Below are 14,364 nucleotides of genomic sequence, written 5' to 3'. Positions count from 1 at the left end.
AAGCTAAATGGCTCCAGATGGAGCAGGGCTCTGGCCTGTCCTTGCTCCCAGCCCCACCTCTGTGGGCACCAGTCCTCCCCCAGTTGGTGCCTCTAAGAATTTGGGACCCTGCCCCTTTGCTCAGAAGGCATGGTGCAGAGTCGCTCTCAGCGAGCATCCTTCTTTGCCTGGTCTCTTCTACACTGTGCTGAGCAGAACCATCTTCATGTTGCTGCCTTGTGGATGGCAATCAACCCTTCTTTCCAACCCAGATGCAAATTTTGACCCATTTTCATGATTCTCAGTCGCTTCTGTCAAAATTGGTGGGTGGGAACTGGGAGCCAGGTGCCTTTGTTTTCCCACTATAATGGCTGTAAGTGGGAAAATCATACTGAGATGGAAACTGTGCAGACAGGACCTCTGCTGTACACTGTGTGTGTGTGTGCAGACAGATACTGTATGTGGAATTTCTCCCATACACATATTTGGTGTGCCTCAAAATCATATGCGTGCATGTGGCAATTTTTGTTTCTGACGTCCTCACGAAATCGTTAAAATAAAAGTCGGGAAGATAAAGGAAGCACATGTGATAGGTCTTCATTCTCTCATAACCATACTTTCACATTTTCCAATTATAGCCAAGACTGTTTTCTCTCAGCTAACTGCCGGGTGCTGTGTATGTCGGTGATATTTGAAATGCTGCGGACAATTCCCATTTTGAATAGAATAATTTATTGTTATCATTACTTCTTAGGTAGCAGAGACTCCCGTGGGAGAAATACACCCAAAAGGTCGTTATCAAAAGCTTCTCTCTGCTAGACATTGAAACTTTTTCTTACTCTTAGAAAATGTATGGATTTGTTTGTTAGGAAATCTGCTTTTCCTTGAAAATTAGCCACGGTACTACTGGACTCTCTGTGAGTTTTTTATTCATTGGTAACAAACTTCTTCTTCGTCTTTTTTTTTTTTTAATACATTAAGAAAATAGAACATCGAAGGAATGAATTAGACTAGGGGAGACATGAAATGACTTTCCTTTTCTGTACAGTGATAGAAATACAGCTGTTCTCTGATTATTTTACTGCCTTAGTACTCATCTGAGTGGCTCTTGAAATACTGTCTCCTATGAGAACCAACATCTTGCCCGATCATCTACTTTCTGGTCATCTTCTAGGTTGGAAACACCTGCTCTGAGAGGTCTAAGAGGTCTAATCCATGACCTTTGGCTTTTTAAAGTAATTCTTATGTTTTATTGACGTGTAGTTGATTTACAATGTTAGTTTCAGGTGTATAGCAAAGCAGTTCAGTTATACATGTACATAGTTTCAAATTCTTTTCCATTACAGCTCATTACAAGAAACTGAATATAGTTCCCTGTGCTATACAGTAGGTCCTTGTTTATCTGTTGTATATATAGTAATGTGTACCTGTTAATCCCCAACTCCTAGTCTGTCCGTCCCCTCTCCTTCCCTCTCTGGTAACCACAGTTTGTTTTCTATGTCTGTGAGTCTATTTCTGGTTTGTAAATAAAATTTGTATTTTTTTTTTTTTTTTTTTTTTAGATTCTACATCATGACCTTCAACTGTATTCAGCTTTTCCCTTAGTCTCAGACTTTCTGGCTATTGATATACTTAATTTCATGACATTTTATTTGTGGACTAGCCAAGTGATAGAATTAACTTTTTAAAAATCTCACAGCTTTGTTGGTTTACAGCAGTTTAAGTTTATGTGTTACTTCATTTGAGTCAACAGCCTGTGATGTAAGAAAAGGAAACCAGACTACTTGGTGTCACAAATAAAGAAACTGAGGTTCAGAGGGGTTAAGTGACTTAGCTAAGGTCATGCAACTAAGTAGTTATAGAGCCAGGACTGGAAGCCAGATTTAATGTTCTTGCTGTCAGACACTCTGTTGGCTCTCAGAGCTTTGGCTGTACTTGGCCGTGGTATGTTTTGCTAAGATGATGCAACCTTCCCCTGTGTTCTCTCTTATCTTTTAGAGGATGATCTCTTAGAAGATGATGGGATTTTCAATATTTCAATATTTAATGAAGCTTGTTTAAAATTGAACAGGCATTCTAGGAAAGTTGGATCAGAACGCATGTACCAAGTAAGACGATTTCTTGTGCTATTTGTTAAAAGAATTGTGTTGCTTAAAAATTTGAGTGCTCTCCAAGTGAAGATCCAGAGTATTTAAAAACACTAATGGAATGAACTTCTAGACTGATTTTTGTTTCTAGAGATGGATGTGAGATGGATGCAGGTGAGGGACTAAATTGAAGGAAGGCACTGTTACTTGGCGATTTGTTACCATTTTCTCTGTCTGGTATTTCACATATATTTTAGTACATTTATAGTTGCAGCTTATTTTGCCATCAAATTCACACTTGCAGATGGATTTTTAAGAACGTTATTGCAGGGTTCTTGGTCCTCATTTCACTTGAATTTATAAACACCACAAATCTCAAGTAACGTTATAAGTGTATTCCGGCAGGAACTGAGATTTCTTATTTTGGTGTCATTTTTAGTGCCTAGCAAATCATCTGGCAGAGAGTAGACTAAATGTTAAATTAAAATTAATTCATTAACCATTTGCCAACAGAATATCATGTATTGAGACCTGGACGTTCTGATTCAAATTAATACAGATATACACATAAACAGATAACTACAATGTGGTATAATGAGGGCTTTGGTAAAAAGCAAATAAATGGAATAGGAGATTGTATGTTTGTGTGTAGATGTCCAGGTGCAATTTTTTTTTTAACAAGAAGCAAAAGCAATGCTATCTGCTTTTTTTTTTTTTTTTTGGTGGCGAGGAGGTACTTAGGTTTATTCATTGATCTGTTTTTAGTGGAGGTACTGGGGATTGAACCCAGGATCCTGTGCATGCTAGGCATGCACTCTACCACTGAACTATACCCTCCCCTGCTGCTGTCTGCTTTTTAACCAGATAAAAGAGGTCAGATGAGGTGAAGAAGGGCATCGTGGGCAAAGAGAGTAGTTTATTGGGTAACAGAGAACATGGCTTTCTTGGGGAAGAGAGAAAAAGCAAGTAGAGGTGAAAAAAGGTGAGTCAGAAATCTTAGCAGTGACCTGATCATCCCTGTATCCTGTGCTTGAACTTGGATCTTATTTTGATGTTTGTGTGGAGGCACTGAAGGATTTTAAGCAGGTGAGTGGGATATAAGAACACTGGACCTAGAAATATATTCAGGTACCCTAATAATTTAATATTAAATAAAGATGATTTTTCAAATGAGCACAGAAATAAATGGTTCTGGGACAGTTGGTTAAGACAACTCTTAATTCTCACTCTTAAGATGATTAAAGAGTTCACTTGAAAAAATTGCTATTTTTTTAATATGTTAGACAAAGATTGATTTGGGTAACATGTGAAACATTCTTAACAAATCCTGTGTGGGAAAAAGTGAGCATTCAAAGGCAGTTTGCAAAAGACAGTATCCACACTGCCAAAACACACATGAACACATTATGCCTCAAAAAAAAAATTTAAACCATGAGATACCATAATTTTTCTATAAACTTGGAGAGAGTATAGTTACACAGCTGTGGGCACTTAAATTAGCATGACTTTTCTGGAATCGTTATGTGCTAGCATCTATCAGTAAACTTTCAAAAGTGCACTGTAATTATTCAGACACATACAGAAAGATTAAACTGTTCTCTGAAGCTTTATTTATAATAGGGGAAATTGGCAACAATTTAAATGTCCATCAGTAGGAATTTGGTTCAATACATAATCATACATTCACCGGATAGAACACTACGCAGACATAAAATATGCTGTGCTCCACACCAGCCAACATTTGCTGCCGTGGGCCAATATTCCTACTGACAGTCTCTTTTTCGCCTGTTGGTTTGACCCCTCTCAGTCTCCCTTCCCCTGCCTAACCCTTAAATTTGATTACTATCAAAGTTGCGCCTTGCCTGTTCTCTTGTCATTGTAGACCCCTCTTTGGGTGTCTTACCCATTCTCTTGACTTCCTTGACTATCTCCATGCGGAAGACCCCTAAATCGACTTCTTCGGGCCTAATCTACTGTATAACTCTGGGCCGTGTTCTTCCCGACAAACTTCCTGCGCGCCCTTCAGCCCTGTGTCTCCACATGTGTGACCCCCCACCGGCAGTGCCCTTCCCTCCCTTACGGTAGCTGGCTAACTCCTGCTGGTCCTTCAGTGCTCAGCTCAGTCATCGTCAGGCCTTCACTGACCTCCTCCTCCAAACGCTGTTGCTGCTATCTGAGCTGTTTTTTGTACCCTGACTTTTCACATCCCCAACTCACCTGGTTCATGCTAATTTTCTTCAGTCCACAATTAAGATGGGGAGGCCTTCCCAGATCCCCAAAGAGGAAGCTCTGGTGTCTCTCCTGGGTGCTCCTACAGCCTCATGTTTTATGACACTTATCCCTGGGTGTCCTATTTGCCTGAATACTTATCTGTGAGTTCCCTGAAGTCAGGGCCTGTATCTTCTTTTCCATTGTGTTCCCTGGCTGGCAAACCATAGGCACTCAATCTATTCATAGAATGAATTCACGATAGAGAAAAACCTTTATGTCATTGAAGAAAAGGACATTATGAAATTGCACATACAGTGTGATTCAAAGTTTGTAGCTAGAAAGTAATTTTTTTCTTTAAAGACTGAACTGCATGTAGTTTAGGATGAGACCGACTTTGTAGAAGCAGCCTGCGAAGTTGTGAGGTTTTCTCCAGCAGATGGCAGAAGTCTGAATGCAGACGGGGTGAAGTCAAACATCTGGATGGACCCAGTGCTTTGGGTTTTCTAGAATGGGTGGAATTAAGAACAAAGGGGCAAGAGTATAAGGGTATGAGGCAAAGAGACTGGTGGAAGTGACAGACAACGGTCTCTGAGAGCAATGGGGAAGACTAGGATGGGGGTGGTAGAATATTGGTAGACAGTCTCGAGTGAGGAAATCTTGGGGGCAGAAATCTTGAGAGAGACCGGGCATGGTGAGAGTGAGTGGTCCAGAAGAATAGGGGACTGTGAGATCTTGGTGGAGCAGTTCAGAGGATGGTGCCGCCTAGGATGTGGCCATGGATATGGGCAGCTAAAGTGGAGTGGAGAAACTTCATAGCACTGAACTCATGGAACCTGGGAGGTCAGGTTTTTGTGGCGTATCTATATGTTACCCAAGAGCATATTAGGAATTGGGGGAGAGAGGAATCTCCCGGTGAGCCAGGTGTCAGGGTCTTGGATGCCTGTGGAAGAATGACAATGATGATGAAGGATAGAGTGTGGAATAGCCAATGACATGAACATCAAAGGAAACACAAAATACATGGATATCCAGCTAAAGCACATTGATTGATCAAGGGCTGATCATGTTACTCCTGGGACCTTCACGTATTTTTTTCTCTTGTAAGTCCCTATATTATACATACATCTTGAGTTGGCGATGATTAGAGTTGTTATTGGGTGAGCAGTGTGTATGGTGACTCGGTGGACCAAAAACTCTTTACCAGAGCTCTAACAGGAAGGATCGAGTGAAGGACAATTGCTCAGTTGCTTTAAATGCGTAATTTGGGGGTAGTCCTCATGAAGTTTAGAAAATCTGTTCCATGAGGCTTATCTGTGGATTCCCCTATTGAATAAAAAGAATTTTACCCAGTCATTCCAGTATAGTTTCCTTTTCCTGGGGAGGCTCAAGGGATTACTTTAGAAGAGACTGGCACTTTGTCCATCTGAAACATAGTTATGCATATTCTAAGCTTAGTCTTGTAGCTGGTTGAGGGGGAGGTTGACTAGGGTAGGTGGGTTAGCTTTGCAAAGTCCTCCCCTAGTTCAGCTTGCTACTGTATTAAAAATAATTCTCTGTCGGTGCGGACAAGGAGAAGGAACCTTTTTGCTTTATTTCCATTTTGCTTATAGTCTAAATATCTGCAAGCCAAACAAATTCAACACGTTACTTTCTTTCAATCTCATGACAGTTTCAAGTTCTGGGTCAAAAGTGGTATCTGAGTCATTTTTATCACGCAACATCATTGAACTTCACAACGAGGGAACAAGCTGCCGTGGTGTGTTTAGATCTCTATCCAGCAACTAATTACACCGTGAACGTCACCCTCCTGGGATCTCCCGAGCAGCACTCGGTGCAAACGACAGTAACCACACCAGCCGGTAAGTGTAGGCATCTTCGGTTTGGTATCCCAGGTCAACGGTACCATGTGGAGGAGCGTAAAGGATGCTAGTCTCGGAGTCAAGAGACCTGAGTTCTCGTTCTGACAAACTACCAACTTGGTCTGGGGTTCAGGGTGCCTGAATCTTACCACCTGTCCCCTTCCTCACGGGGGCTCCGGTCGGAGAGGGTACAGACCAGGAAGGGCTGCCTTACTCAGGGCTCCCCAGGAGTGGTGGGTGGAGAATACTGTAAGGCTTCCTATCTCTCACCCCAAACCTAAGACAGGTGGACCCTGGGGGAGTCATTATGGACTAGAACCAAGGAGATCAGAAACGGGAGCTGCACTGTGTGCACTGCTGGGAGGACAAAGAAGCCTCCTGACTGAGCCTTGTAGGAGCTTGTTAGACACAGAGGACAGTGGCCTAAGCAGGTCAGGCTCCTCCCCCTGTGGCTGGTGAGGAAGTTGCATAGAGGCCGGCTGTGCCAACTCCACAGCTCCCCCTAGTGGGGAGGGATGCCGACATCCCTACAATGTCTTTTGTCTCTTAATTAGGTTTAACACACACATTTCTGGGCAACCCCACAGAGAGGCTGCCCGCTTCGAGTGAAAGACAGTAGAATAGGATGGGTCTTGCGCCTGCCTTCCTGCGGCCTTTCTCTGTTCACCACTGTTCTTTGTGGGCCAGGAGTGGGCACTTCGGTCTTTGGACTTGGAAGGCTCTGAAATGTACTAGACACTACTGAGGGCCATGCAGCCCCGGAAGCTGGAAATTCACTTTTATTCTATTTTTTCATCTCAGATTATACCTTGTATCAGAAGAGGCTGCTTGAATACCTCAGGACAGCATAAACCTAGTCCCCAGATACATTTCCACATCACAATTTGAATATGCATTCCCTCCAATTATTAAATCCTCAGAGAAATTAAAGTTTGAAAATAAAATCCACTTCCCCTTGTAAACTCTAGTGTAAAGGCTCTAAAGTCCCAGATTTTCTTCTTCCACAGCATCTTCTCTGCCAAGCCTCAGCCAGAGCGGTCTTGCTGAGGCGGAGAGTGTGTTGCAGCCTAGAAATCTTGTTCTGTACTGGATGTTACTCCTCTGCTGCCTCCAACGTTGAATTCATCTTATTCCAAGTTTCATTTTCCCCATTTCTCAGTCTAAGTCCCAGAGATACAAAAGTTAGAAAAGCAAAATTATGTGACAGTTCCACAACACTGAATGTACTAAAATGTCACTGAGTTGTACAAAGTGGTTAACTTTATGTTGCGTGGATTTCACCTCCCATTTTTTCAAAAAGCTATGTTCCCTTTTTTTCTTTTTACAGGGGGCGTTAATTAGGTTTATTTATTTTATTATTATTTTTTTTTTAGTGGAGGTACTGGAGATTGAACCCAGGACTTCGTGCGTGCTAGACATGTGCTCTACCACTTGAGCTACACCCTCCACCTGGATTAGATGTTCTTCTTGCACTTGGGTCTCACACCTTTTGAGTGATACAAGTGAAATATTTAGAATAGTTCCTAGCACGTAATAATGATGATGGCAATAATGACCATGTTGACTGAGTCCTGAAGATGTCCAAGTAGTGTTCCCAGTGCTATCCCTGAGTCAACTCAAACCTACCCAACCTTTTGAGGAAGGCATTACTTTTATTCCCATTTTACAGATAAAGATCATGAGGCACAGAGATGTTAAACAACTTGCCCAAGATCACACATCTAGTGAGATGTACAGCTGGGATGTGAACACAGGCTGTCTGGCTCCAAGGCCCTCATTTTAATACACACACCTACTGGTTTTTACTAAATATTTAGTTCTTAAAAAAAAAAAGAAAAATTGTGTTCCAAGAACCTAGTGCATAGTCAGTCCAGACCCAGCTTGCTCTTGTCAGCCTTGGACCATGAGCAAAACCTTCAAATGCCATGGGGGCGTGAATGTATTCATTTAATAAATGTTCATTTCCTATCTACTGTCAGGCAGGTTCTGATAGCTGACCAATGCAGCAGCTATAAAGCAGGCTGGAGTCAGGAGGTTGGAGAGGAGACAGATAAGGAAGGAATGTGGTAGGTAGGGCTAAGTGGTCACATGAAGGATAAAGCTTGGCGAAGGGAGTGACAATTGGTGGTCAGGGAAGCCCTCAGTTATAAGGAGACATTTCAGCACCGATCTGAAGGAAGGGAGGGACTAACGTGGGCAGAAGGGGGACACCATGGGTCTTTGGCATGTTCTGGGAACATCAGGGGAGCCAGCATGGCTGGAGCAGAGTGAGCTGGAGAAAGTGGTAGGAGATGAGATCTAAATTTCAACTTGTGTATAAGCAGGGAGCCATGGTGTCCAGTTCTGAAAGTAAGACCAGTGTCACCTCCTCCTTTGCAGAGTGGACCCCAGATTATCAGTAGTGAGTATAATCTAGCATGTGTTGTTGCAGCCTCTCTAGGTTACTAAGCAGTCTGAAGGCCATCCCCTGTGAATTGAAACTTAACTGGGGAAATCTCTTTTTCTGAGGTTACTTGGATTCAGCTGACACTAGGCTTCCCATCTGCTGTGGGGGAAGGGAATCTGCTCTCCTTGAACGTTTTGGAACTTGACTGGGGTGGCTCCGGGTCTTTCTCAGTGCCCATCCCATGTATTTAGAACCTTTTCTTTTCATTTCTCCTTTCATTCTGTTTCTACCCACCCTCCACCATCGCTGAAGATCTTAGTCTGTTCAGTGAAAGAGCCTTCTTTCTTGATGGGCAGGAGACTCCACATTTACAGTAAGAAACGCTCCAAGTGAAATGCATTGTCTTGCAGCCCCAGTTTCCTGCTCTTTTCTCTGAATTTCTCTCTCCCTAGAGAGATCCCAAGAGTTGTTTTAATTCTGAGCAGCATGCCTTCCTACTATTGAATGCCTTGCTTCTGAGTCCTGCTTCCTCATTAGAAGGTTCCCCTTGTCTTCCCTGGAGAATTACCCTCAGTTGATCCTTGAGCTGCTGTTGAATTTCTGGAACTCATGCTTTCACTGGCCTGATGAGGTCCAGGAAGTTCCCTAGGTCAGTGATTTTCCACCCAAGCCCCACCTTTCCTTAGAACTGAAGTTCATATGACTTCAAGTTTTCTCTTCCTCCCTGATGTGATTTCCTTTGCTTCATTTCATTCTCTCCTAGTCCTGTCCTATTGGCAAGACCAAAGCCTGTTCTGTAAACTGATTTCATTCCTTGTTCAGAGACTGGGCAAATCTCACCTCTAGAAATGGAGGGTTCTAGGCATATACCTTAGTGACTCCTCAGCACTCGAGTTTGTAATCATCCCACTGGGTTTTGTCCACTTCCACCCACAAAGAATCCGTGCTGCCGAACCCCCAGTTGGGAGCTCTGTGAAACAGTCCAGGGCAGTATGAGAGCCCGTGGTGCTGGGGTGACCCCGAGCCTGTAGACAAACCATGGGTTCTATCTTCTCTCAATCTCTCTCTTCCGAACATAATAAAAGAGGAACAGAATTTGGGGCAGCTAACCTACTGTTGTCTGCTAGTGTCCGGCTCCCTCAAATGCTCTCTGAAATCTCTCAGAATCTCCCACTAAGGCTCTTTGTGCTTCTCAAACTTCAGCACACATAAGAATCACTTGGAGAGCTCACTAAAACACTGGTTTCTGGGCTCCATCCAAGAGGCTCTGATTCAGCAGGCTGGGAGTGGGGACCCCAAATTTTCATTTCTAGCAAGTTCCCAGGCCTGGTGGATGCCGGCGGTCCACATTTTGAGCAGCACTGCTCTACCACATAGACCTCCCTTACCTCTGGGCAGTTAAAAGCCTTCACTTGAAAGAAAAGACGTGGTAAAAAGAAATACCAAAAAAAAAAAAAAAAAGAAAAAAGTGGTTCCCAAAATAATTCAATCCCAAAAATAATTCTTAAGCTCACGCTTAAGAAACCTTTGTGTTGAAATTTTGCCTGATTTGTGAAGTTTTCCTGGTAATCGAAACATCATCCATTCTTCCTGTTCCAGCATTGGGAACCGACAGCCTCCATCTTCCCCAGTCGTGCTTTGCTGCTGGGTGGCAGCCCTTGTCTTTGTATAAACTCACAGTCCCTCCCAGTTAGTGTACTCACGTGTCGCAGGCCGGAAAGACTGCATCTTAGCCCTGCTTCCCACAGACTAACAAATGAGAAGTTAAGTATCCATTTATTGCCCGAGCAAGTTCCCAGGAACTGGCCCCCACCCCCACCCTCCCCGGACTCCACCACACAGTTTTTAGTACAAGCTACGCCGGAGCATGAGGCTTAGACGTGTGGGCAAATGAGGTTTCCTGCTGCCTTTCCCGCGGAAGTATGAGCCATTATATCTGCCCACGAACCTTGCCTGGCCGTCCCCCCCAGGCTCAGGCTGAAAAGCCGAGGAGAGGGAGGGGGCGGAGACTGGCTACTTACCTCTTGGAGGCTGGGGATGCTCATGCCTCTTGTGCCTGAGCACAGGCAGGTCCCGGAGAGCAAAAACTTGCATCTTGTTTGGGCAGTGACCTGTAATATATCAATTCCACCCACTAGGAAATATGACCCAAGGAGTTGCCTTCTTACCTGAAAGATTGTGTATTTACTGTTTCTCCCTTGAGGATTAATCAGTACAATGTGGAGAGAGGCCAAAACTGTCTTTTCCTTTATAAAATTGAAAAGACAGGGAAATGGTAACCTTTCACACATGTGAACAAGATAACTGACCTCTGTAATGTCAGGGAGTTGATCAGGAAAGGTCCATTCTAGTTCTAAGAGTCTGTGTTAGGAAAGCAGTTTTAAATTCCTTCAATTCATTCATTTCAACCTCCAGATTTCTTGGCTGACTTATTTACCATGATTATTTCACTTTTCTATTCAATTTTGTGTTCTTATTGACATATGCAACGTATGTATATAGTAATAGTTTATTATTTGTGTCAATATTTCTACTGTTTCATTGTTTCTTTTAATTTTGCTTATGGTGTTTTGACATATAAAAGTCCTAGATTTCTATGCAGTCAAATCTATTGATCTTTTTTCTTTGTGATTTGTTACATTTATGCTAAATACAGAATTTTTTTAAACAGAAGTTTTTACTTTTATCCCATCTTTTTTTTCTGGGAAGGACTTTGTGACCTGCATAGGTATATAAGATAAAAGGAAATAAGTTAAATAGTTAACCTACACAAGACTGAAAGCAAAGTCAGGGACATAAAAAAAGATGTAGGAATGAAGTTAAGAATAATTTATATTCTTATAATCTATTCACTCATTCATTAGTGGCTCACACAATTAGGTTTACGTTTTCGACCCATCCAGTAGGAAAGGGAGTGATTACATTGCCCTAAGGTTACAACAAAGCAGTATTTTTGGAGAGAAGTACAGCTATTTTCAGCACCACAATCAGACAGGAATTTGATTCCGGGAGGCTTCATAAATAGTACAATAGAAGAGCAGCATTTTATGAGGATTTTATGAAGCTGTTTCTTGTGTCGCCTCTCAACACGGCACATTGCATTTCAGGAGAGCCCAGCTCAGTGTGGGGTGGACACGGAATGTTGCCTCAGAAATGCCTGTGTTCTGCTGATCTGGCTTGATTCTGGGGTCAGACTAGATTATTTCAGATTATTTGGAGGCATGACTGGAGTCCATGTGTTTTCAGGTAGTGTTTGCTAAATATTGTTTCTCTCAACTCAGATTTGATATACTGTGGGGCCATTAAGTTCTCTCTCATCAGCGCCCAGGGAGCAGTGGGTCTGTGTTGCCAGTTGAAATAACAAGGATCTGTGCCTGAAAAGAAGGCTGTTGGCCTCTCTTAGAAGGCTGAGCCGAGTTTAGGGAGCTGAGCTAAGGGAGTTGTTTGAATCTGCTTCTCCATGGATGAATCCCAGTTCCTCTCCATATAATCTGATCACATACCTTTGGCCTGGAAATCTCATGGTAGTTGTAACCAGATACCAAATTTGTCTTAAGAAAAATTTCAACAAAATAGCAGTAAAAAAAAAATCTTTGCACAATGTTACATCCTTCTAAGACAAACTGTGAAATGTGCATCAGAGGAAACTAAAGGATAATAAAATGATTACCACCATTTATAGAGCTGTAAAGGGGTTATGGAAACAGTAGCGTTGCTTTCAAGCGAGTCGATTTGTAGCCATTCTCTGTGACAATATTTACCTTGCAAAGCCAACTGTCTATTTAGGCTGCTCCTAATTAAGGGCTTTAAAACCATATCATTTATGACTAAGAGAATGCTAATTTTCCTGTTCTCTTTAGCAGAGAATTGCATGCATTTAGTTACTTCTAAAATAGTGTTGGTAAATTAAAAAAAGAAAAACAAACCTAAAGAAGGGAGAATAGAATAGCTTTTATCTAGTCCCTGGTAGAATGCCTAACTGTTAAGGTGGCTGATGTTGGCAGGCTTTCTAACAGCGTGCACAGTTTGAGATCTGCGGTGTCCTTGTAAAACTTCCCCCACACTGATTCCTGTTCACAAAAGCAAAGTCCGAACTAAAGATAATAAAGGCCATAGATAAATTAACATTGTTTGTGATATCTTCCCCACAAAATGATAAATATTGTAACAGTATTCTGTAGTGGAAGAATTATGTCTGAAGTCTGCCTGCTTCTCTTATAAACCGTCGGTCTAAGAGACTCATTCTCGCAGCTGGGCCAGGCCAGAAGTTGGCCTGTATTTTGCGTGGAATTGCCAGTCACCTGTAATATGCCCAAAATGGGGAGAGTTAATGGCTGTTCTTTTTAAGATAATGACATTGTAGAGCCAGCCTGGTAGGACCATACCCATGGGGTAGATAACATGAATAAGTTGTTTGGACCTGGAACCCATCACTAAATGGGTTTCAAATGGCCCTGGAGGCAATGGGTTCATCTCATTCTTTTCAGGACCACCGTATTCTAAGCATGTGTACAGACAAAGGGGCTCCAAGACGGTCTCCCCACCTGAAATCGGAGAAGACTGCTTACTTCTTACCATTCCATTACCGTTAATACAGTGCAAAGGAAAGCTAACTACAAGATGTTCGTTTTTGTTTTATTTCCTTGTAACTTTGAAATTTGTTACGATTTCAAATTTCTCTTTCTCTTGTTTTCTCTCAGTCTCTCTCTCCCTTCCTCAAGTAAATTTCACTTGGTCATGGTACATTATTTCTTATATGATGTTGGATTCTGTTTCCTAATATTTTCTTTAGTATTTTTGTACCAATATTCATAAATGATGTAGGTTTATAGTCTTCTCTCTCTCTCTTTTTTTTTACACTATCCGTATCAAGTTTAGGCATTAGTATTTACCTTGTTTCATAAAAAGAATTTGGAAGGTTTCCTTCATTATTGCAATTCATGGAGCATTTGGACTATCTGGTCTCAGCTGGTTTGGTAGAATTCCTCTGTGTAGCAGTTGGGCATGAGGGGACTTTCTGTGGTAGTTCCTTGATAACTTTCTCAATTTTTTTTTATGGAAATTAGTCTGTTTGAACTTTTTATGCCTAATGGGGACAATTTTGGTCAACTGTATCAGGAATTGTCCATTTTATCTCTGTTTTCAATATGTATTTGCATAGTGGTCTGCAAAGTGGTTTCATGTAACTTTTTGAATTTTCTTTTATTTCAATGATTACTTCTCCCTTTATTTGATTTTATGTCTTTTTTCTTGATTGGTAGCTAGCAGGTTGTCTATTTTTTGGTATTTTTTAAAAAGCCAAGACTTTGTTTTATTAATTAGATCTACTATTTTTTCCCCCTTTACATCAGGGATTAGCAAACTACGGCTTGTGGGCCAAATCTGGCCTGTCTCTAATTTTTATAATAAAGTTTTATTGGAATACAGCCAAGCCACTCATTTACATATCGTCTGTGGCAGAACCAGCTGTCCCAGAACCCAAGATATTTACTGCCTGACCTCGATAGAAAGCATTTTCTGACTTCTGCTCTACATTCTTAGAGTCTGCTCTCATATTTATTGTACCCTTTCTTATGCTTTACAAAGGTAGTTGCAGTTTATCTTCATTGTGCGTTGTAGCTTTTTGCATTAAAAAGTGTCCTTCATCATAGTGCTTTTTGATTTGAAATCTGTTATATCAGTATTACCAGTGATTTCCAGTTGTCTGCTATACTACTGTCCATTGCTTTATTTTAGGCTTTTTGAATCACTTTGTTTTAGGTCCCTGGAATGTTTAGCATGTAGTTGGATCTTGCATTGTGAGACAAATCGAAAATCTTTTGAATTTTTTATTAGGTAAGTT

The 14,364-nt window shown here is 41.7% G+C and overlaps 1 protein-coding gene across 7 annotated transcripts in view; it reads left to right on the top strand.

Moving 5' to 3' along the window:
* Positions 1-14,364, top strand: part of SUSD1 (sushi domain containing 1) — a 118,296-nt gene that overhangs the window by 54,291 nt on the left and 49,641 nt on the right. For all 7 annotated transcript variants that reach the window (XM_072959926.1, XM_072959921.1, XM_072959924.1 and 4 more), the window contains exons 9-10: positions 1,978-2,087; positions 5,947-6,136. In XM_072959926.1, coding sequence (XP_072816027.1) covers positions 1,978-2,087; positions 5,947-6,136 — 300 coding nt within the window. The remainder of the gene's footprint in view (positions 1-1,977; positions 2,088-5,946; positions 6,137-14,364) is intronic.

The sequence above is a fragment of the Vicugna pacos genome, chromosome 4 (assembly GCF_048564905.1).
Source record: "Vicugna pacos chromosome 4, VicPac4, whole genome shotgun sequence".
Classification (NCBI taxonomy): Eukaryota; Metazoa; Chordata; class Mammalia; order Artiodactyla; family Camelidae; genus Vicugna; species Vicugna pacos.
Note: the sequence above shows the minus strand (reverse complement) of the source record. Positions and strands in the feature narration are given on the sequence as shown.